Source organism: Eumetopias jubatus, unplaced genomic scaffold, assembly GCF_037043125.1.
Source record: "Eumetopias jubatus isolate StellerSeaLion01/CBP00866 unplaced genomic scaffold, mEumJub1_p1.0 scaffold_7, whole genome shotgun sequence".
NCBI classification, from domain to species: Eukaryota; Metazoa; Chordata; class Mammalia; order Carnivora; family Otariidae; genus Eumetopias; species Eumetopias jubatus.
Genome location: NW_028274813.1, coordinates 51,198,654 through 51,224,973, shown reverse-complemented (window position 1 = coordinate 51,224,973; position 26,320 = coordinate 51,198,654). Strand labels below are relative to the sequence as shown.

General features: G+C 34.9%; 1 protein-coding gene across 1 annotated transcript in view; it reads right to left on the bottom strand.

Annotated features, from left to right (window-relative positions):
- The window catches only part of MDGA2 (MAM domain containing glycosylphosphatidylinositol anchor 2), a 793,866-nt gene that overhangs the window by 102,963 nt on the left and 664,583 nt on the right, over positions 1-26,320 (bottom strand). Inside the window, exon 9 of the mRNA XM_028097835.2 lies at positions 20,853-21,122. Coding sequence (XP_027953636.1) covers positions 20,853-21,122 — 270 coding nt within the window. The remainder of the gene's footprint in view (positions 1-20,852; positions 21,123-26,320) is intronic.

Sequence of the window (26,320 nt, the reverse complement as noted above, 5' to 3'; positions counted from 1 at the left end):
ATGAATGCCCTTTTATTTTCTTTAAACTTTAATGAAGCAATATTTCAACATAATTGAATCACCTCTGACCTAGAAAACAAAATATTTATACAAAGTAGTTATTGGCTTGCACACCAAATATATATATTGTATGGGGTAATATAAAATAAATATATGTATTTACCAGATAACATTTCAACTTAAATGAATAACCCCTTTAATTCTAAATCTCTGAGCGTACTTTGTCAGAAATGATGCAAAATATGAACAATATGATTTCTTTTTTTCCAAGCAGGTTTAGATTAGGATCTGGTCCAAAAATTTTAAAAAGATGACTTGAATTTGATGAAACTGTTAGCTCTCACATTTGGCATGTAAATAGGAAAGAAATAGCTAAGGGTTTAGAGAAAGTTTAGAAATGAAACTTATAAATCCACTGATATTTAACAAAGAAATATCTAAGTAATTGGTATGTGTAAAAACCACACGTTCAGGCACCTGAGTGGCTCAGTTGGTTAAGAGTCTGCCTTCGGCTCAGGTTGTGATCCCAGGATCCTGGGATCAAGCCCCGCATGGGGTTCCCTGCTCAGCGGGGAGCCTGTTTCTCTCTCTCCCTCTGCCCCTCCCCCAGCTCGTGCTCTCTCCCTCTCAAAGAAAGAAATAAATACAAAAAACAAAACAAACAAAACAAACCACATGTTCTAAAGAAAAATAATGTGGAGAGAGCCTCCCAAAATAAAGATGGCGGATTGTTGGTGGAGGAGAGATGTGTATGAAGAGAAAGGAGAAAAGGCTCTGTACTTTAATTACTCCCTTTGTATACCATAGAGCTTGCCCACCATCCTGTCCAGTATTTGAGACACATATGAAAATTATACATCTGGGGCTGATGTTTAAAAGTTATTCTACTATAATTTACCATTACAACCAAGGACTCTTGGAGCAAGAAAAATCTTAAGGGACAAAAATTGTATCTCAAATTTATATAGGAATTTGCAGTTTACAAAGTACTTTCACAAATATTAACTTATTTTAGTCTTCACAGAGTTTGAGAAGGGCAAATATGCAAAAGAATATTACTTGGCTTGAGCTGCAAATCTTGAGAGTTAATATGAACATCATAATTACTTAACTAATGCAGACTATTTACCTTGCCTGGTTTGCAAGATCATCCCTCAAAAAGATCCGAATGAACATTTTGTGAGAAGGAAGTGGGGTTACACCATTCACCTAAATATACAAAGAAAGCTGGCGTTCAAACAGAGCATCTGATTGCTACCTTCCTCAATGTATATTATTTCAAGAATGGTAGGATAAAAGGAAATTATTAGAAATCTCTCTCTTTAGAAACATTGCACGAAATACTCCCAAGGCAGAGAGAATACAAAACTATTTTGCTTTGTTTTATATTTAAAAATTTTCATGTATACATAGTATATGTCAATTGTCAGTGGGTGAGAGAAGCACAAGGTCAAAGTAGCTATCTGGAGTGCTACATTTGGCTCTGCCACAATGATGGATGCAGGGTGAATCTGTGCTTCTCTTTTGTTGGTAGGTGAAGGTCTCTAGGATATCCCTTCAAGACTTATACCACTTCTTTCATATATTACAATGATGCCTATGAACGAGCTAACTCTAGAATAGATATGTACGTCTGGTGGCATAGGGAACAGAGACAAAATTGAGACTGCAGGAGAAATTACATAGATATCATTAAATTTCACAACACAAAAGCAGATTTAGAAGTAGAAAATGATTCAGTGTGTATGGTGTCCAGTCCCTGGGATAAACACAAACTTCCTATTTTGTAGTGAGTGTACCTTGTTCTCTGACCAATTTTATTTCCCCGGTTCATCCTATACATCCTACACCTAGGAAATACTGCCGGAGAATCAAATCAGTGAAATATCTAGCAACCATTTATTTAGGAAACCAATTGCTAATTCTCATATGGTCCAGAAAGGAAACAGAAATACTATCTACAGTCCCCTTCAATATGCAAGGAGAGTATTTATGAGCCAATATATGGAATAACCAAAAATCTCTGTTTATATACTATACCCATATTTTTATAAGCATCCAGACATTTTGCTTTCTTTTTCTGGAAACCCCTAAAGATTTCTCACATGTAATCCAAAAGCCAATCACTTCAGGCTTTCCTGTCTTTCTTTTCTTATTCCAGCTTCCATCAAAGAAACAGTCAGTTCCCTTAGGGTGGTGTACAGTGTGGGGAAATTTTATGCGAATCAGAATTATGTAACTGAAACTGTGTGTGAAACAAATACCAATGTACAAAATTTGCAATGGAGTGTGTCTAAAAGGGAAAAGAATCCCACTGATGGTGTAATTGTAGAGATTCAATTTATTTTTGTTTAAGTCTCATAATTTCAGACACTGAGGGATTTTTTTATTCTCTTCCATATACCACAAATACATCTGGATAAATGACTTCTCAAGAAGACCCCACTGGAGTCTTCCTATTCATAATTTTGAAAACCTGCTTCTAGTGTTCTTCTACCTGGTCACAGAAAATATTCCAATCGTGGCTCCTAAAGCATTAGAAGAAAGCTTAGTTTAGGGAATAAAACCGTTCTTTCTTGGAGTAAGGAAAAATCAATGCTTCATCTCTCCTAGACAAAAATAAGAGTTTTTAAGGCACTTCTGTTGTTAGGTTTCACTGTTTGTCAGTCACTATGCAAATCAACTTGTATACATTATGTTTTGTTTTGTTTTTTTAAAATGCACAATCCTCTGCAGGATGAGAATCTTCTTATCATTTTCTTTTTACAAAAGATTAAAGATTAGAGATCTTAAACAGCTTGCCCTGTAGTAAGTAACCATCCAGTAACAGAGCTACATTCTGAATTCATGCGATCCAAAGTCCCTTTTTTGTTCTAACATCCAACGTCCCTGGAAATGGTCGCTCACAACCAAGTGTGTCTGGCTGACGGGGTGAGTGGGGCTAATACTCAGGCTCTATTCTTCTTGCAACTGCTTCTGCGGTGACATAGGAGTCACATCTGTTCATGAAATAGGACTTTTCCTCTAATTCACACACAAATACTGTACAGGCTGGTGGATTTCCTGATGTCACTTCCACTAATCTAGGAAGAATCCCTGCTTTCCTCCTCCATCCACTGAGTACAGAAACTGAAACTACAATTTACCCCTGGTACTCAACCAGATTTGTCATGCTATATTGCAATCTGAGAGTATTATCAACTCAGGACCTCATAAAAATAAGGACTGACAAAATCTCTAGAATGAGAGTTACCTGTATTTTGTGAAATATTTAACTCTAGAATAATGAATATACAGTAAGCTGCAAATAAATGTACTCATTTTTTCCTAAAGTTATACATTCCCTAAAAACTTTACAGTGCCAAATATCTTAAAGCCTTGTGTTCGCTTAAAGGACCATTGGCTGGGGCTTGCGCACGGAGGGGCCACAGATGGATGAACTGACCCACTGGCTCTCAGGCTGAGACAGCTGAATGTTCAATGGAGTACTTATAGACTACATTAACTTCTTGGCAAGTGCCGTTGCTGCACATGTGGGTGGTCCATTGCTGAATATGAATGTGCTGAATATCATTTAGGCAGGGAGCAAGAGGTGTTCTAGTGAGTTGGAGAGGAGCCCGGAAGGTACGCTGTTTATCTTCTAGGAACACTTACTTTCTCCAAAACATATAGATTGAATTAATAAAGTGGATTTAGATGGGAATAAAGGAAACTAGTTATTGAAACTGAATCACCGTGCCTCTCTAAGAATAATTAAAAGATCTGTGAATATGACTCCTAGCACAGGAAAAAGATTAGAGCACAAATAACTGTTCTTACCATATTGCTAGGAAGCACTGGTCTGGATCTGACCACAAGGCGGATATCTGCCTGCAGTCAGATCCTGAGGCTTATAATAACTGTCATACTGGAGTTCTTCTGAAATAGACAAAGTTCATTAGAATGATGAAAGAAGGGGATTTTTAAAGTTATGCTTACTTAAGTAATGTAAAATTGTAAGACTTTGGTTTTATCCTCTAATCTAAAACCTGAAAAGAATTTATAAAAAGAAAACCTCTATTGACTTTTTCGATTTAAGGCTCTGTCACAAAATCTCTCTTGAGAAAAGATGATGGATCAGGTTGTGAGCCATCATCTGTGGAATCTCTCTCCTGACCACTTTGAGTCTGGTTTTTGGCATGCCTTTGGAACAAGTTTTGTACTGTTCTCATCCATTAATCATCCCTTCAGGGTGACAAACAGAAGCAAGGTGTTTAAACAGGCACTTGGAAGTTTGGGAGTTGGCTTTGATTCCACTGAACTAAAAAGCCCTTTGATTCTTTCATAGATTGGTTTTATTACCACCCAATACCTCGTGAAAAATCCAACTGCACTAAGTACTAAACAGATCGTTTCTTAACAGCCTATTATTTTCTTAGTGATAGAAATACTAAACATATAACATTCATACACATACATATGTGTCATTTCTACATTTGGGTTTCTCTGTTTTATTCCTCTCTGGTTGTCAGTGAAATATTATGAGAACTCTTTTCTCTCAGGGGAAACTGTTTGTGATTTCAGACTGTTTCTTATCCTCTGCAAACTGGATCTAATGCCTGCCCGAAATAATATCAGGAAATTGTGAGAAATAGTTTTGGAATCCGACAGGCTAACCTTGTTAGGTTATCTCTGTCCTCCCTTCACTCTACCCAGCAGTCACAGTCTTGCTTATAAAATGGTAACCCCACAAGAACCTCAAAACCTGATTCATACCTCTTCATTTAACTTGTATGTATGACCTTTGTAACCAACATATTAGGTTGTTCTATATTCTTAATGTAACAGCTGCTATCTCTTAAACTAAGGGGCATAATTGAGGAACGATGATAGTGGTTATCATGGGAAGGGGAAATCTGTGAAGATAATCAGTTGTGTCTCCATCTAAAGGAGAGTAATTTAGAGGTTAGTGGAGGAAAAAGGAACAAAGAATTTTTGAAGAACAATCAATTTTTAAAATTACCTTAAATATATTAACATGATATGGATTAGGAAAATTATATCCATGATAACATTAAATAGAACAAACACCTTCATATTATAAAATACCTCCTTATTCTCACCCTACCTTAGTTGGCCAATATCATTCATTTATTTGGTAAGATTTAACTGAGGTATAATGTACATACAATAAAATGCACATATTTTAAGTGCAGATTTTGATGAGTTTGGAAAAATATGTATTACTAGGTAATCACCATCCTAATCAAGATACAGGAGATTTCCATCACAATGCCCCTTTGTAATCAATCAATTCCACTCAGTCTCAGTCAAACAGAATCTAGTTTCTGTTACTAAAGGTTAGTTTTGCCTATTCAGGAATATTATATAAATGGAATCATAAATAATGCACTTTTTATGTCAGGTTCTGACAGAAAACATGGAGTGAGTTTTTGAAATTCATCCATCCATATATTGTGTTTACCAGTAATTTTTTCCTTTTTTTTTTTTTCCATTTTTATGACTGAGTATAATTCCATTTCATGAGTAGATCGTAAGTTGTCTATCCATTCACTTGTAGATGGATATTTGGATTGTTTCTAGTTGGAAGCTATTACAAATAAAGCTGCTATTAAAGTCTGTGCATAGGGGAGCCTGGGTTGCTCAGTTGGTTAAGCGTCTGTCTTCTGCTCAGGGGTGGTCCCAGGGTCGTGGGATCAAGCTCTGGGTCAGGCTCCCTGCTCAGTGGGGAGGTCTGTTTCTCCCTCTCCCTCTGCCCATTCCCCCGCTCATGCTCTTTCTCTCTCTCAAATAAATAAATAAATAAATGAAATCTTTAAAATAATTAAAAAATAAAGTTTGTGCATAATATTTATATAGGCATCTGCCTTCATTTCTTTTGAGTAATCATCTAGGAATTGAATTGCCACATTGCTTGGTAAATGCAGATTTAAATTTGAGAGGCAGATGAGCTATTTTCAAAAAAAGTAATCTCATTTGACACTCCCAGGAGTAGTGTGTGATAATTTCAGTTATTCTACAACCTCACCAACACTTGGTATTGTCAGTCTTTTTAACTTTAGCCATTATAACGTGTGTGTAGTGTTATCTCATTGTGGTTTAAATTTCATTTCCCTAGTAACTAATGATAGCAACCAGTTTTTTCACAATTATTGGTCAACTATATGCTCTTTTGTGCAGTGTCGATTCAAGTTTTTTGTTAATTTTTTAATTGGACTATTTGTCTTATTATTGGGTTTTAAGAATTACTTATATACCCTGGATACAAACCTCTTGTCACATATTTTCTTCTACCCTTGTCTTGTCCTTTTATGTCTTAATGATGTCTTTTGAAGAGCAGAAAGCTTTAATGACCTCTGATGTATTATTCTTTAATAACTGGTGCTTTTATTTGTTCACTTCCTAAGAAATCTTTGCCTATTCCAAATTTGCATAGATTTTCTTCTATGTTTTCTTCTAGAATTTTACAGTTTTCGTTTCCTATATTTACATCTACAGTCTATCTTTAAGTTAGTCTTGTGGACAGTGTAAGGTATTGTTTATGACTTATTTTTTCCAATATGGATATCCAGTTCTAGCACAATTTATCCAGAAAACTATCATTTCTGCAATGGATTATGCCAGTGACTTTGAAAAACTCATTTGACCTTACATGTATCATATATGCAACCACAGAGGTCTATTTTTTCATTCTTTATCTTGTCTGATTGATCCTTCCTTGTGTTGATAAAAAAAAACCCATACTATCTTGATTATTGTGGTTTTACAGTAAGCCTTGAAATCAGGTAGTATGAGACTTCAAACTTTATTCTTTTTCCCTAATAGAGATCTAACTATTGTTGGAACTCAGTTTTCCAAATAAAAAGTAGAGTAAGATTTTCAATTTCCATCAAAAAAAGAAAAAAGAAAAAAAAAAACGCTGGGAATTTTGTTGAGATTTGCATTTGATTGCATTGGCTCTATAGATTAATTTGGAGAATAAGCATCAACATGATATTGATTCTTCCATTCCATGAATTTAGTATATTCCCCCATTTACTTAGGTCTTGTTTCAGTTCCCCAAGCAATTATTTTTTTATTTTTCAAGTGTATGTCTTGTGCATATTTTATTAAAATTATTTGTATTTTGATGTCATCAGAAATAGTGTTTTTACATTTCAATTTCAAATATTTATAGCTATTATACAGAAATTATTGGTTTTATGTATTGCATTTTTATACATAAATATGATTGATTTTGTATCCTATGCTATTGCTAAATCATCTTATTAATTCAAGTAGGATTGTCCACAAAAATAACCATATGATTTGAGAATAGAATTATTTTTACTTCTTCCTTTCCGGTTTTTACTTTTCTTGTGTAGTGGTAAAGACCCGCAGTATAATATTTGTGGAGGATAACAGTATTTTAGTATTTTTTTTTAAGATTTTATTTATTTATTTGAGAGAGAGAAAGAGAGCAAGCACAAGGTGGGGGGGTAGGATCAGAGGGAGAGGGAGAAGCAGACTCCCCGCTGAGCAGGGAGCCCAACATGGGGCTCAGTCCCAGGACCCAGGGATCATGACCTGAGCCAAAGGCAGATGCTTAACGACTCGGCCACCCAGGCGCCCCTAGAGTGAGTATTTTGGTCTTATTCCTAACCTTACAATGAAAATGTTTGGTAAGCATATTATATAGCTTAGTGAGCATTCCTTGTGCACAAAGTTTACAGCTTTGGGTATAATGACCTATAAATGTCAATTAGTTTAATTTGTTTGATAATATAGCTCAGATCTTCTAAAACATCAGTGATTTTCTGGGTATATATCTATCAATTATTCATAGATAGATGTTAAAATCTTCAGTTATATTTATGGAATAGTCTATTTCTCCTGGCACTTTTGTATTCATGAACTTTGCAGCTCTATTATTAGAAACACACACATATTTGTAACTATTATGTCTTTCTATAAATTCCTCTTTTATGATTTTTAAATGTCTCTTTTTAATTCACAACTTTTCTATGTCTTTAACTTTATTTTGCCTGATAATAATACAACCACGTCAGTTCTCCTGTCTGCTGTTTGCACGCTGTGTTCCTCCATTCTTTTCCTTCCCGCTTCTTTGTGTCTTTGTATGTAATATGTGTTTCTTACAGACAGCAGGGTGCATCTTGTAAAGAACATGCTTTTCTTTTTTTTAATCCAGTACCATGATTTCTGATAACTAACTGGAGTGTTAAATTCATTTACATTTAATGTAATTATTGGCGTAATTGGGTTAAAGCTTACTGTCCTGCTCTTTATTTTCTTTGTCCCTTCAATGTTTTTATTGTTCACATATTGCTCTTTTTCCTACGATATTTTGAGCAAATTCATGTACATTTTAATTCCTTTGATGTACCACTTTTTAAAAAACTTTTTAGAAGTTTCTGTATGACTAAAACTATGCAAATTTAACTTACTGATTCTGTTTATTTATTTTTTTAAAATTTTATTTATTTCAGAGAGAGAGAGCACGAGAGGGGGTAGGGTCAGAGGGAGAAGCAGACCCCCCGCCGAGCAGGGAGCCCGACACGGGACTCGATCCCGGGACCCCAGGATCATGACCTGAGCCGAAGGCAGTCGCTTAACCGACTGAGCCACCCAGGCGCCCACTGATTCTGTTTAAAGTCAGTATTATATCACTTTATATATCATTCCTTCACATTTCATGACTTTCTGACTTTCTCACTTCACAAATGTTATAAATTTATAACTATATAATTCAAATTAATCCCATCATTTATGCTACTGTTGTGACATTTTAGTTCTAAATATGTTATAAACCTTAATAATTTTTGTTTGTTTGTTTTGCTTCAAACCAAGGATTGACAGACTTTTCCTTAGAGGGCTAGAGTGTAAATACTTCAGGCTTATGAGCTATAGGATTGTTGTTCCAACCACTCACTCACTTCTCCTGTTGTAGCATGAACGTAGCCATAGACAATACATGAACAAGTGCAGAAGGCTATGTTCCAATTAAACTCTATTTACAAAAACTGCACATAATTAATATATATAGTTTGCTAATTTTGGACATACGTATACCTTGTGTTACCAACACCACAACCCAGGTAATACACACCCATCACTTTCAAAAGTTTCTTTGTGTGAGTCTGTTTGTGTGTGTGTATGTGTGTGTGAGTGTATGTTTTAAGAGTCCAGAAATGAACTCACTCATATAAGTCAACTGATCTTTGTCAAGGGTGCCAAGAATACATTTTGAGAAGATAGTCTCTTCAATAAATGGTATTGAAAAAACCAGATATCCACATCCCAAAGAATGAAACTGAACCCCTTTCACCATACATAAAAATGAACTCAAAATGGATTAAAGATTTAAATGTAAGGTCTGAAACCATAAAATTCCTAGAGGAAACATAGGAGAAAAGACTATTTATTTTTATAGATTCTGGTTTCCACTGATAACCTTTCCCTTTAGTAGGAAGAGTATCCTTTGGCATATTTTATGGTATAGTTTTGTTGACTACTAATTCTCTAGCTTTCATTGTTCAGAAAAATAGAGTTGATGCTATTTTTTTAAAGTATGTTTTCACTGGATATACATTTTAAAGAATTTTGAAGATTTAAAGATGTTGTTCCATTGTCTTCCAGCCCACATTGTTTCTAATGAGAAGGTAACTGCCATGCATATCATCAGAATGTCATTTTTTATTCTGGCTGCTTTTTGAAGAATTTTTTTTTTGTCCCAATCTCATTCTCTTCTTTTAGAACTTCAGTCACATCCATTTTAGACCATTTTATATTATCTCTCAGGTTCTTAAGTCTCTTTTCTTTGGTCTTCATTTCTTTTTCTACCAGATTGTATGAGCTCTTTCAATTTGTCTTCAATTTCACTGACCCTTCTGACTTTTCCAGTATGCTCTTACGCCCATCCAGGTAATTTTCCATTTCAGTTTTTGTAGAGTTTTAGTTGCAGAATTTGCATTTGGTTCTTTATTAGAGGGCTTTTTCCTCCCTCTTATCCATTTGCTCACAAATACTGCATTTATCTTTAAATCTTAGAACATATTTTCCTTGAATACTTTGAAATTATTAATAATAGCTAGTTTTTGCTGTACCCAACGTTTGGGCTATCTCAGGACTCCTTTTTAATAGACCATTGTTATTCTTAACTAAGAGTAACATTTTCCTATTTTCTTTATGTGTCAATAATTTTTATTGCTTATTGAGCATTCTAGTAATAAGTTGTAATTGTTACTACTACATCATTAGTAATAAATATAACATTAAATATTACAGATAACTGAACTATGCTCTTTTCCTCTGAAGAGTGTTGTGTTTATTCTACTGGGTAATTCAGTTACCTGCTGACCACCTGATCCTTTTGTATGCTAGCTTTTTACATTTTATTGGGGTGAGATCAGTGGAGAACCTAGGGTGTTTCCCAAGCTCTTCTAACTTGGTGGGATTTGACTTCTAAATTCTGCCTGCCCAGGAATCTTATCAGGGCTTGATGTTAGCCTTTGTCAGGGAGTATCTAGACTAAGCCCTTCCTCTCAAACATTACCCTTATTTCCTAAGGCTTAATCATTCTGATATCGCACCAGGATATCTGGAATTTAAGGAGGTATATACTATTTTGCTGAAATCCTAGCTTCCTCCAGCACTGCTTGAATTCTACTACCACTTTTTGACTCTGAACCCAAATAGCAGAAAATGCTAAGCCTCATATAGTTTCACCTTGTCTGTGTAGCCCAATCTTCAGGTAAAGACTAATATGGAATCCACACAAACTCTCATTACCTTTCCTCTACATAGCCCTATCTGCTCCCGTGCTCTACCCTGTAGAGAGTCCCTTGTGCTGCCCCAAACTTTAATAGATATTACCCCAGGTCTGCCAGAAATCTGTGCTCTGTTTGGACTCCAGCTCAGGATGCTCATATATGGGATATGTCCCTAGACAGAGAGCTAGACTTATAATAGGGTTCACCTCATGAGTTTCCCGTCTTACAGGAATTACAGTCTTATTCTACCCCTTTTCCATTCATAAAAACTGTCACCTCATAGAATTTGTCTAATTGTATGGTTGTATATAGTATACAGGCTGGTCCTATAGAAGACAGTAAAAAGGCTGGTCCTATTCATTTTTATCAGGTAACTTTCAAGAGTTTAGCAAAGCTGACTTATAATGTGCAATGGTTTTTAAAAGAAGACGTCATCAATATCATTCAGCTATAAAACAGAATAAAATGTCGCCTTTGCAACAACATGGATGGACCTAGAAGGCATAGTGCTAAGTGAAATAAGTCAGTCCGAGAAAGACAAATACCATACGATTTCACTCATATGTAGAATTTAAGAAACAAAACAAACAAACAAAAAAGAGACAAACAAAAAAACAGACTCTTAAATACAGAGAACAAACTGGTGGTTGCCAGAGAAGAGGTGGGCAGGGGGGTGGGTGAAATAGGTAAGAGTGCACTTATCATGATGAGCAATGAGAAATGTACAGAATTGTTGAAACAATTGTACACCTGAAACTAATATAACACTGTATACTAATTAGCCTTCAATTTAAAAAACTAGGAATTTTTAAAGACATGGGTTGTATAGTGTGTGTATTTTAAAGATATGGTCAACATATGGTTAAGTATATGATACTGCTTAAATTAGAAATGAAAAAAATTAGTATGAAGAAAAAAAACTGACAAATATTCTGTAACATATAAACAGAGTCAAAAAGTGGCCCAGAATTTTAAAGTATAATTAGTATAATTTAAGTAATATGTTTAATTTAACCCAGATGAAAATTCACATATGAAATTTAAACTTAAAAATTTTTTCTTCTCTTCCTATGGCTTCATTCACTCACTCACTCATTCATTCATTCATTCATTCATTCAACAAGTGTTCATTAATAGTATACGCTGTGCCAGGAACTCCCCCAGGTCCTGGGGGGAGGACTTCTATTTATACTTTTGCTTCTATTCTCCCAATCTCTTAAAATTTCACATTATATTTGTATTCTCTATTGCTGCTTTTGGGGAAGGTTTCTAAACCAGATATTCCAGCTAACCTACTCATTCTTTGGCTGTGTCTATTCTGTATACTTACACTAGTCACATATTTATTTTAGCAATTACATTTTTTATATCCATTATCACCAAGTGGTTTTTCTTCACTGCTAGTTTTCTTCCTTCTATTTCTTATATCATCCCTGCATTCTCTGAAGATGTTGTTTTGTGGTATTTAAAATAGTATTGTTTCTTATTACTCCCATCTATTGTGAAATGGATTATTTTGTTTTCTTTATTTCATAATAATTTTGTTTTTGATTGTGCATATTTTTTTCCTAGAAGACCCCTAACTACCTTGTCTGATATTGCCTATAAGGGTGAAATAGCCTAGTTGCTTGTTTGTGCTCCTCTGGGAAAGGGAAAGGGTGCTTCAGGACAGAGAGATTCTGGTTTCAGCATCAGTCCCATGATTTTCTATCTTCCCATCCTGGTCCTCCTCAGAGGTTTTCTCCCTCCAGTATCCCCAGTTTCCAATACCTCAATTCCAGGTACTGTCTCTGGGGAGTTGTCTGTTGAAAAGGTCAGAGGAGGGGGAAAGGGGAAAGAAAAGAAGAAATGCAGGAGCTGGCCATCTTGGCTGACCTCACCACTCTACACTGTCTACCCTCCGCCAGGCTCTAGTTCTCTTTCTCAATTTTCCCTCTAGTGTTTCAAGTCAGAGTCTGCTTTCTTGCCCTATGGTAATGTCAGGTAATAATCCATCTAAAATAATATACAAAGGAAGAAAAAAAAAACACCTCACCTATAATACAAAGTCCTCTCTCAAATTAGCTCCAAAATGTCACTAGCTTCTACTCCAGCTTGATTTTCTCATCACACATCTGTCTCTTGACCAGAGCTCAGGTGTATATTGATTACTGACAATATTTCTGCAATCAGTTATCCTTCCTCCCCCACTTTTTATGGTGGTATTTTCATTGTTATGTTACCAGGATAAAAAGCAGAAAGTTTGCTTACCTATGGCTGAATCTGAAAATCTGTCCAACTTAAATTTATATGATTGTACTATTTTGCTTTTAAAACACTGTTGCACTGATTAGCTTACTTGGTACTCCTAAAATTATGTTTTATGGGAAGCAGGTCTTCCGTTCTACAGATAAAGATGCATGGCCACAAAGCATTCAATGGCCTACACAAGGCTGAAGTGTTAGGCACTTTTAACGTCTTTCAGTCAATGAAGAACTATCTTTATATTTAGTTACCAAGAAGGAAAGACAGCCACATTCACAATACATTATCCAGAAAGTTCCACGTAGACCTTGAGAGTTTGTTTTCTTTGCTCCTTGCTATAATTTGATACTGTGATTTCTGACATGGTATGGCATTTATGATTGTGACAGACTGTATTAGTCTGCATGCACTGCCATAACAAAATACCATCAGCTAGATAGCTTAAACAACCAGGCATTTATTTTCTCACTGTTCTGGAGGGTGGAAGTCCAAGATCAGGGTGCCAGCATAGCCAATTTCTGGGGGCTGCTCTCTTCCAAACTTGCAGATGGCTGTCTTCTCAATGTGTTTTCACGTGACGCGAAACAGCAAGAGAGCAACGTCTCTGGCATCTCTTCTAATAGGGGTACTAATACCATTAGGAGGACTCCACTCTCATGACCTCATCTAAACCTACTGATCTCCCAAAGTCCTCATCTCTAGACGATGGACTCTGAAAAACAAACTAAGGGTTCTAGAGGGGAGGCGGGTGGGGGGATGGGTTAGCCTGGTGATGGGTATTAAAGAGGGCACGTTCTGCATGGAGCACTGGGTGTTATACGCAAACAATGAATCATGGAACACTACGTCAAAAGCTAATGGTGTAATGTATGGTGATTAACATAACAATAAAAAATTAAGAAAAAAAAGTCCTCATCTCTAAATATTATCACATTGGGGCACTGTATGTATCTGGGGGAAGGAGAGCTGCGACATACGGATTTTTGAGGGAAACAACTCAGTCTATGGCACAAGCCATCCCTAGTTTGAGTCTTATATCCTGCTTTTAGTCGCATGTAGATGTTTACCTCTTTCTTTTTCTGGTTCCAAGATGTGGTCAACTTACTCTATGTAGGTCGGTCTCTCAGCCATGCTTCCTTCCCTCGACCCAGGGCCAAATTTTCTGACTTTGATGTTTAACTCTTTCAAATCTACTTTAATTTTACTAAATTCAGTTAATTTCCATCCTTATCAAATTTTTTACCCCCTGTGGGGGGACTTAACTTGAACTTTCTCTCTCTCTCTGGTAAACTAGACCAGGTAGTGTGTTATAGTGAATAACAGTGTGTGTCATTCAGAAAGTAGTGTTATCAGATGAGAATCATGACTTTCTTAGTTTGCCTACATTTTAAACTACCTGTGAATAATGAAATATAAGTGCATGAAATTATCTTAAATTGCTCTTTTACATTGCAATGTTTTATTTTGGGTCCAACAATAGGCTTTTGATGACCACACTGTTTTAAATCTTTCACTGGAGGAATTGCATGATTTTATAATGAAGAAAATGAGTAATGAGAGAATTTAAGGAAGAATCAAACTTCTACATCAAACTAAATACAATAAAAATTTTAATTGAAGTTTTTCCTTAGGTATAGTGTGAAATATAGACTATTCATGAAATGTTTACTGGAGGAAAAAAATAAAATTTGTTTAAAATATTGTGTAAATTAGATCCTAGACTAAAGTAAATATTTTGGTATAATTTTTGCTTAGTGATAGTGTTGACTTCCTTTAATTAGTATTCACATTTTTATTTCTGCTTTTTCAGATTCAGCTTGGACTCACCTACATTTTATCTAGCTTAATTGTTAAAATTTCCCTTAGCACCACTAATAAAAGAGTCACTGAGGTGTGTCAAAAAGAGCTTGAATTTACAATCGAAGACACACATTTTATTTTTGGCTTCCTGAGCCTTTGTCAGCCAAATCTGTCAACGGAGGGTGATACCATCTCTTCCACACAATTCACAGGATTGTTTGAGATGAAAAAGATAGAAGTGGAATAAATTTACACACTATAGAATGTTACACATTAAGAGTTGTTAGAACATATGATGCAATTTCTCTTTAAAAAATAGCTATAACTCATAATCTGGCTGAAACATTGGGATCTACTAGTTTATCTATTATAACAAATAAAATTCTAATAAATGTAATAAAATTCTGCCCTGAAAAATATTTGATTTTACATGCAAATTTCTTACCTTTTAGAGTTATTATAAGAATTTTTAAAAAAATATTATTTATTTATTTATTTAAGAGAGAAAGGGGGGGAAGAGAGAGAGAGAGAGAGAGAGTGAGCACACACAGGCACAGGGGGAGGGGCAGCGGGGGTTAGGAGGAGAGAAATCTCAAGCAGACTAGCACCAAGTAGCCAGAGGTGGGGCTCCATCTCATGACCCTGAGCCAAAACCAAGAGTCTGACACTTAACCAACAGAGCCCCCCAGGTGCCCCAAGTTATCACAGGAAATTGTACTAGATATTTTTCCAATTTCATTTGCTCTTACTTCTGATAGTTGTTCATGATTTATCCATAGTCTTATGTTGATGATTTTTATATTCATAAGAAATTAAGTATCTGGCTGAATAAAATAAACATATTCATTGCCTGAGAATAAAATATATTTTCTATCTGGACAGTATATAACTCAATCTGACATTAGAAAAAATGAATAAAATATTTTGATCTTTTGATTTGGAGTCAAATCTGATTTGGTTGTTATTTCTTCCTCTTCATTCTTCAAAACTAAGCAATTCTAGAGTCCTCCAACAATATTTTCTCCTATCTTGGGCAATATTATAGCTCCCAGCCAATTTGAATTTCTTTGTATTCACTGAGTGATAACATGTACTCCCTTTCATAAAACTGTCTCATCTTTGCCTTATTTGTTCTCTAGAATCGAATTTTAGTTCTGTGTCTGATCTGCTGTTGCTGAACATGGAGAAAATAGTAGTTCTAATATGTAAATCTGAATATTGTAATATACCAAAAGGAAAACTGTGCACAATCCTAGCACAAATATTTCCAAACTAGAGGTGAAATTAACAATCACAGGCAGATTTTTGCTTGGTAAAACCCTATTTGCCATGTTTATTTTTTTGTTTATTTTATTTTATTTTTTTAAAGATTTTATTTATTTGACAGAGAAAGACACAGAGAGAGAGGGAACACAAACAGGGAGAATGGGAGGGGGAGAAGCAGGCTTCCCACGGAGCGGGGAGCCCGATGCGGGACTCGATCCCAGGACCCTGGGATCATGACCTGAGCCGAAGGCAGACACTTAACGACTGAGCCACCCAGGCGCCCCTCTATAGAATATCTTATGAAGTCTCTGATTAATCATATTCTTGTCTTTTCAAATTATTCTAAGACCTCATTTGCCATGGTTCCTGAACAGTTGCCTGTCAGTAATGGTGTTAAGTATTCCAGGGATAAAACCTAAATTTTCCTTGAAAATCTCCATTTAATTCCATTGCAATATTTTCAATTAAGACAATTTAAAATATATATGAGCAAGTGTGATATAATCTTAGAATAAAATCTATACCCCATAGCTTTTATTGCAGATACACCAATAGGATTAAGTTGTCTCCAATGAGATGCAAGTAGAAAGGGTAACTAAAACTACTCCTTTTTAAGGAAGTTTCCTTAAAAAGAGGTAATTCACTGAAATGTAGAAGTAATTAGCTGGGACTTCAGTAGCCATTAGTGCTATAAGATGTGCCATCTACTGATAATGATTGAGCAATAAGATGGAAGAGACCCGAATCCCTGAAGACTTTGTGGAAGAGCCATTATGTTAGTTTCTGAAATGATACTTCAAGGTTTAACCTGAGTGTAATAATTTTCTATCTTGTTCAAATCACGGTTATTTGGAGTTTTACTGATACTTTCAGATACTTGAAAAATAATAACATACACAATTTGTGAATTATAAAATAATATAGTATTACAATCTACACATCTCTAGTTGGCTGAGGAGCAAGAACCAAAATGACCCTAGTAAAGGCATACACGAGGGTCACCATAATCTAGTAGTGGAATACACCAAGGGCTAGTATTTAAGAATAAAGTAATATGTGAACAAAGGCAGAGAGTCTTGAAAATGTGTAATGATTTGGTGGCAGGCGGCATGATCTAATTTGACTAGAGTTGGAGTAACTGGTAGGATTGAAGGACAGATGATTTTATATATTCTATTTGAGATATTAATGAGTGATTTGAAAATTCATGACAATTAATTTGTATATCACCTATAGGCTATGAAGATCATCAACATTTTCCAGCAAGAGTAAGATACATTTTCTAGGTAAATAAATTCCCACAGTGTAGAAATGGACTGAAAGGGAAAGAGGCTGAATATTCAGATTATCAGATAAAAGGCTACTGTAATATCCCAGATAAGAGAATATAAGCCTTTACAAGTGCAATAGGGATAAAAATAAAATGACAGATTCAAAATACCAAACAAATATACAACTGATAAAACTTAGAAACTGACATGATGGTGAAAGATTTCTGGGAGAGAGTATTTATTGTTCTATTTCCAGTGTCTACCCTAGTACCCAGCAATTAGTAGTTACACAGTAAATAATTGTTAAATATTTTCCAGATTGCAAAACTTTCATCAGAAAGGAGACAATACATATTGGTTGTTTCATGTGTAATTATACTTTGTTGTTATGCAATAAAAATTCTTATGGAGTATATATTCACTGTTACCTATTAAGGAAAACACTATTCCTTTAATATGTTTCATTTAAAAGAATCTAAAATTGTCTCCATTGATCAAATTTCTAAATGGTGTATAAGTCTAAATTTTATATAACTGTGTATATATACTTCCTGGAACTTGTAAAAATTCTCCATAGTAAAACATGATAAATGGTGTTTAGGTTCCTACCATTGTTCACAAAGCTTACTTAAACCATTAAACAGACCAACAAAACTATGCTTATCTTTACCATAACAATATTAGTGAATAAAAGAAATGAAAATACACTGTATTTTGTGGTATTATAGCTAATATTTTCTAACATGGACAGTGCGCTACAAGCTAGGCTGTTCACTGTTCCCAAAATATCTTTGCTTACCTTCTTCTTTTCCTTTGCAGGAAAATATTCTCACACCCTGACTTCTCAGTAAACACAACCCCACTCACCTACCCCCATACTCCCACACACATCACTCACACATGATATAACTAGGAAAAGGAGGTGTGAATTTTTTAACTTTCCTGGGAACTAATGTAAATATAAATCTGAGGGCTGCCATTGCCTTTTAGTTCAATTTTGTACATTTTGATGCATAGTTAGATCAAGTTCGCTTTTGAGTGACTGTAAAATCTTCATGACTAGTGGAAAAGGGATCTTGAATTTGACAAAATAGCTATAATAAAAAAATTAAAATTTTCTGAATTTGGCTGTCAGGAAATAAATAGAATTGTCTTCAAAGATCTGTTTTGTGGATAAAGAATATATATCTTCTTGTCTATATCCTAATTCCTTAGTTTCCTCACTATAGCTTCAAAGGTTTTGAATTGTGGGAAATTCATGAGGATTCCTAACTGTGATGTGTTTTAATAGAAGAAATAAATGTCTTTTTGAAGTTTCCTCCAGACCTCTGATTCTATGGAATCATTGATTTCTTTATACAACTGACCCTTGAACAACAGAGATTTGAACTACGTGTGTCCACTTACACATGGAGGTTTCTGGTTTTTTGTTTTTGTTTTTTGTTTGTTTGTTTGTTTTTACAGCACAGTACTATAAGTGTATTTTCTCTTCCTTATGATTTTCTTAATAACATTTTCTTTTCTCTAGCTTACTTTATTGTAAAAACAAGGTATATAATACATGTAACATACAAAATATGTGTTACAAGACTACGTCATCAGTAAGGCTTCTGGTCAACAGTAGGCTATTAGCAAAGTTTTGGGGGAGTTAAAAACTATATGAAAATTTTTGACTATATGGGGAGTTGGTGCTCCAAACTCCTGTGTTATTCAAGGGCCAAATGTATATTTTCCTAGATTATACAATACTTGGAACTTAAATATTTCTGTTTTTCTTCAAAAATATATTAGATGGTATGTGGAAATACTGAAACAATGAGGCTAACATGAAGATAGAAAAATGCACACAGGAAACAAATCAATTCTTGGGTCTATTTCCTCTCCTTTTGTGGGGCAACCCCTAACAGGTTTATTCCTTTCTGGAGCTATCAAAATCTACTTACTACACCCCATGGATCTTGAATGGGAAAATGGTGTCTTCTGGGAAAACTTTCTTCTGGTCTTAGCTTGTCTTCTAGTTCAGAAAATAGGATTTGGGTCACATAATAGATAAGAAATGAAAATCTTACAGAGGTAGCATGATCCAAACTAGCCTAAATTTAGAAAACAACGTCAACAACAAAAAAATTAAAATGTATATAAGTCCCAAAAGTTTGAAGAAAGGGATGTAGTTAATTTTATGGAGTGTTTTTGTTTTGGGGGTTCATGAGAAAAAGGTGACCTATTTCTACCAATAAGTAGAAAACAACTACCTTTGAAAGATTCTTCTTGTTTCGGGACAGTAATAGGTAATTAAACAGTGAAAGTACATCATGCCATTTAAATTACTCTATAGAATAATATACTACATTTTCTTTCCCTTGTAAATATCCCTAGGGATAAAAATTAGCAGTGAGGTCACCATGTGAGTAGTATTGTCCTAGGGACTTCTGGTTTTCTTTGAATAGTTCATTTTAAGAATCAAAGTAGAAATCTTTAAGTTCAACTGAATGTTGATAAAAGGGATTGCAAAATCAAGAGGTGGTAAGGATCCAGCAAAGGGGACATCTTCATATTCTTTGGGTCTTCCATTACATTTTACCTATCTAATATCACACTTCAGGAAGCAAAAATATCTCAAGGTGATTCATGTTTAGAAATTTTTCTTATAAGTAAGAACTTATGAATAAAAATTTATATTACCAATGAACAAGTTTTAATTAAGTCTGAAACACTTAAATCATAATATTTCCAACTGCTTTTCAGATAATACACAATGTCCAGTTTCTTCTTTTACTAGCATGAACACTCCAACTATTAAAACTAACTTTACCAGAACAAAATAATCCTGAAAAAGAATAAAAGGAATATATCCTTTCAATGTATGTTTAAACCCTAGCTCAAAAATCACACAAATTTACCTTAGTATATAGATTATAAATAATTACATAATTACCTAAGTTTTAATACAGACTTAATATTTCTTTTAATATACTGTAAGATAATGACATCAAAAAGTATTGATTGATACTTCTTTTCTAATTTATTATATGCCAGATACAACTTTATTGCTTTCTGTTTGAATATTTGTAAACCAAAGGTAAGCCAAGGACAAAATTGAGTTTCACCACATAGAGGGAGTAAATAAATAATAAGAAAAAAACACTCTTTCTACTATTAAGAAAACCAAAGCAGGTGTTGGTTAACAAGCAATTTCAGGCTTGCAAAAGAAAATATGTATTAATATTTGCAATTTGATCTAAAAAAAGCTAGTTAAGATTTGTCACTTTATTACTTAAACACTCAAAATAAACAACCTCTTCACCAAATCTTCTTGAATTCACATAAACTTCTAATTTTACAGGCATATAAACTGCTACTACTAAAATAAATTTGCCTTGAAAAGAAATGAGTAACTCTAACTATAGCCAACAAGCTACTCATAGTATGTTCCATGGATTTGCAAAACACTTTCTTATATTGAAGATCCCTTGATCATATGGTGAAATACTTAGAATCTTACCTGTAACAAGAAAGCTGCATCTCCCAGCTCCAGCTTCATTTATGATGCTACAATTATAAACCCCATAGTTTTCATTGGAAAGACTCTTCACCGGGTATTCTGTGTACTCTTGAGAGTCAAACTGACCAGTCCGTAATAATTTATTGCCCAAGCGCCACTCATAGGTCAGCACCCGTATTGGATAGGCTCTCAGGACCCGGCAGCTCATAGTAACACTCCGGTCTTGTCCTTGCCGGATCTCCAGAAATGCTGGTTCCACAGCAGGAGGATCTGTAGAAGACATGTTAAAAACAGATGAAACACATGGTTTGCAATAAGCCAAAGGCTATTCTTATGGTGAGAAGCTTTTTTTTTTTAAAGATTTTATTTATTTGACAGAGAGAGACACAGAGAGAGAGGGAACACAAGCAGGGGGAGTGGGAGAGAGAGAAGCAGGCTTCCCACTGAGCAGGGAGCCCGATGCGGGGCTTGATCCCAGGACCCTGGGACCATGACCTGAGCTGAAGGCAGACACTTAACGACTAAGCCACCCAGATGCCCTGAGAGAAACTATTTTTTTTTAAGATTTTAAAAATTTATTTATTTATTTATTTGACAGAGAGAGCAAGTGAGCACAAGTAAGCAGAAGGCAGAGGGAGAGGAAGAAGCAGGCTCTCTGCTGAGCAGGGAGTCCAACGTGGGGCTTGATCCCAGGACCCTGGGATCATGACCTGAGCTGCAGACAGGCCCTTGATCAACTGAGCCACGCAGGCGCCCTGCGAAACTATTTTTAAGAACACATCTAGCAAGAGGGAAGGAGTCAGAGGTGGGTGGAGAACAAACCAGGAATTTCAGCTTGGGATGGGAAATGGGAAACATCATTTACTGACTGTGGGAGGTGAATGAGATTCATTGCTTTTAAAAAGCATTTGCAGGTGAAAGTAGCAGAGTTCATTTTTTTTTCTTTCTAGCTACTTCCCAGAACAAAATATCATGACTATGTTCGGTTTATACTGTCAGCAACCAAATGATGTTCTAGGTGGAAAACGCAGAATCTCCAAAGTAGCGTAAGACTTTGAAACAGATAAAGCCATTGGTTCACGTCAGTGAATTCCTTTTTTTTTTTTTTTTTAAGATTTAATGTATTTATTTGAGAGAGAGAAAGAGAGAGCGTGCATGAGAGGGGTGGGGGTCATAGGGAGAAGCAGACTCCCTGTTGAACAGGGAGCCTGATGCAATGCGGGACTTGATCCCAGGATCATGACCTGAAGGCAGTTACTTAACCAACTGAGCCACCCGGGCGCCCTCAAGTCAGTCAATTCTAACTATTCCCAGTTTGGCTTCTGAGTATCCCTTATTTAATAGAATAGGTAACTCAAGTATGTAATTTATGTTCTAAATCATTTAGTCTGAACTTATTTGACTAAAAGTCATAATATTCATGTGTAAACCTTAAGCAAACTTTGCAAATTATACCACATGTGGACATGGTTTCTAACTCACTGCAATGACTCACTTACCTGTTTTAAAAGTTATTTTTTTCTATATTATTAAAATTTGCTATATTAGGTACCTAACTTTTTTTTTTTGGGTGGAAGGATTTCTAAGAAGTGTTACATACTTCTCTCATTATGTAGAATATGCAAAATATAATCCTTTTTTCAATGACTCCTACTAGTTATATTAAATAACAATTACTTCCTGGGCACTAAGGATGGGATTCATTTAATCAAATAAACCATGTGACCACTCAGGACCGCACTGCACAACACTATTGCATCCTTGACTAGATGTGTATGACACGCTCTTGAGTTGTGCAGTATAAAACCCATACAACTCTACTTGGCATCCCTTCCATCAAGATGCTAAAAGGTTTTAGAAATGCCACACCAAATTTGCCCTCCACTATTTACATGTTATTCCATCTACGTGTTATACTATCGCTGTCCCTTCTCATTGCCAGTCTGTTGACTGACCCTTGCTTCTTTCAACAAATATATTTAAACTATCTTACTAACTCTAATTTTATTCATAAATTCAATTTTTGAGCTCTTCCTATATAACTGCTAAGAGTTTAAAAAAAATGAATGAGAAAAAAAATTCCTGTCTGCATGTACTTTATGATCTAACACAACAGGCAGATATTTAAATAGCTGATTTACAAAGCTGAGGACAAAAAACAATTCTCGGGTAGAAAGTAAAGAAGTGAATAACACTATGAAGATTGACCAGGCAAGGCATCTCAAGGAATGTGATACTTGAGCTTTGTCTTCCAGGATATACAGGAAATGGTCAGGTGGGTAAACAATAAGAGAGGATATCCTCTGAAGGAGATTAACTCATGCAAAGGTAAAGAGAGGATGGAAAGGAGGGGGTGTTCAGAGAAGGATAAGTGAGTTAGCATAGCCGGTGCACAAAAGGTGTGTGAGAACTTGGGAGAAAATAAAGATGGAAAGAAAGACAGGGACTCTATTCAAGGATTCTTGAATGTCATGTTATGGAATTTAGGGTTTATTCTTTTGGTATTGAGGATCATTAATTTTTTTCTATTGTACCTTGTAATCCCCTTCATTTATTTCATCCATTCCACCCACGCCCCTATGCCTTTAAACTACATCAAAATGTGGTTTAAAAAGAAGCCCCTACGTCAACTACCAGATTGTTTTCTGCATCTATGAGAAGGCTGTTTCTGTGTTGTTTGTTTCATTTGTCAGATTCCACATGTAAGTGAAATCATATGGTATTCATCTTTGTTTGACTTACTTCACTTAGCAAAATACCCTGTAGGTCCGTCTAATTTTTTTTTTAAATGAAGGCTTTATTGACTAAACTGATCTTTTAAAAAGACTATTGTGGCAGATGGGAGGAACATAGACCTCAAAGGGAAGAGTCTGGTTACAGAGAAAATGAGAACATCATTGCTGAAAGCCTGAACCAAGGCAAATGTCAGTGAAACCACAAATGATGCTTTAGATAATGAGATGGATAACGGTGTCAGTGACAAAAATGGGGAAAGAAGGAAATGTAATTTAGGGTACAGTGGACACGTTGAACTTGTGCACCTGCTAGTCACACAGTAGGGATACCTAGTAGGCAGGTGTTTCTTCATTTCCAAATATATAGGTTATTTTTTTATTATCTCTTTGTTCTGATTGTTTGCTTAATTGAGTCACGGTCAGAGAAAATAGTTCATATGATTTCAATCTTCTGAAATTTGTTGAAACTTGATTTATAGTCCAATATATAATTGATTTTTGTTCTATGTATGCTTGCAAAGAATCAGTCTGCAGTTTAGGGATGTGATGTGGTATTGGGTCAATTCTGACAAGTGAGTTGTCCAAATTATCTATGTAGTTGTTGGGTTTTTACCCTACTTATTCTACTTAGATTAATTTAGAAGAGTGGTTAAACTCTTCCAAAAGGGTAGTAGTTTAAAAAACAATTATTATAGTTCTGTCTCCTTTTTGCTTTACATATTTTGAGGTTATGCTACTAGGTACATACAAATTTGAAATCGCTTTATTTTATTGGTAAATTGAAGCTTTTAACATTTTGCAATAACCTCCTTTATCTCTATTAAAGTTTTATTATATAAAACTCTATTTTGTCTCAATTAATGAATATAGTTACTCTGACATTCATTTAGTTAGTAGTTGCCTGTTATAACTTTTCCATCCTTTTAAAGTTCCATTATCCTTATATTTTACAAGCATCTCTTTTAAACAGCATGTGGTTATATTCCATCTTTTCAAGAAAGTCTGTAAATCTTTTTATTTTACCCAGAGCACTTAACACTTTACTTATGTTTGTGATTTGCTGGGCTTTTAAAATCTGTTCATTTAAGTTTGATGTCTTTCATCTAAGAAATTTCCAGAAAATCTCATCATTAGCTCTTAAATAATACCTGTGCTCTTTTCTTTCTATCTTCACTTGAGTGTCTTTTGCATTCTGTCTTCCATGTCTCATACTCTCTTCCAAGTTTTCCATTTCTTGCTTTTGCTACATTGCATTATGAATAAATTCTTCTGAGGATTAATTCTTTCTTCAGCTCTACTTAATCTGCTAAACCCATCCATTGTGTTTTTAATTACAATAACATAGCTTTCAGTGTTCTGCATAGTTCTTTTGTATACTTGTTATACATTACTTTTACACTTTCTCATTATCTGCAAACATAGTAAGGTTTGTCTCTTATTTCTTTAAACAAAGTAATTGTTTTATACTGTCAGATATTTCCAATTATGGTTTTAGGGATGTTTTTCTGTTGGTCTTCTCTCAGGGTAACTTGTTTCTGTGTATTCTTGGTTAATTTTGAGTATGTGCTATTCATTGTTCTTTAAAAATATTTATGGGAATTCTTTAATGCCTAAGATGATGTTTTCTTTCTCTAGAGAGATTTGTGTCTAGAGACAGCTACTGACCTCAATGTCTAAGATCATATTAATTTAAGTTCATGGATTAAGGTTTTACTTTAATCATCCAGGTGATATGAATTTGAGTTAAAAATCCAGATAAGAGGCAATTTGTGATTATAACATAAAGTATGTGCTCCCGCATCACCCCTACCCTGCTCACTTCAAAGGCAAGTTTCTTAGAAGTAGGAATGTGTAGACTGGGTTTACTTCTACTTTACTCTTATCCTATGGATACAGTCCTTTGAGTTCCAACTTCTGTGGGTAAAATTTTCCCCCAGGATATACTCTGGGTTTGGAGTTCCGCACCCTTTGGCCAGAAATGCCATCAAAACTGAAACTCAAATTTGCCCTTGTCAGCAAATGCCCTCAGGGCAAAATCAGCCTCATTGTCTTGCTTTCTTATAAATTTGACATTGTACTTTTAAAATAAACATTTTAATGCTTTTAATAATATTTTTAGAAACTTCCTAGCATTTTGGTTGTTTGCATTGGAAGGAAGTTGAGGAATATTTTGTCTAATATATACCCAGAATCACACACATGTCTCTGATAACTAAGTGGAAATATGGATCTAAAGCTCAAAATGGAGGCCTGGCTGCAGGGTATGGTTTTGTTTTGTTAAGATAGCTCAGAGGGAACATAAACAAAGACAAATAAAATGCCAAATTTGGATTTACTCCTAAATATAACCACTTATGGGGTTAGAGGAAAATAAAAGCTACTGTAGGAGAATAAACATAAATAAGCAGAGAGCTAAGTGTATCCAGAGAGCTGTATTACAAAAATTAAAAGATTTGAATGCATTATTTGAAGTAATAAAATATGCCAAATATTAGCAATATACAACTTTAGATATATATATATATGTTTAATATCATAAATGATTATAGCAAAAGTATTTTCTGTGGAGTATATATAATGTGTGTTAAAGATTTTTGGCATGTGAAGGGATGGTTAAATAATAGAGATCAGGAATGACACCTATTTGTTCGATAATATTGTCTATGATTAGAAAATATACTTACCTATTAATTCTACCTTCAAAATATATCAGGAATTTATACATTTCTCTCA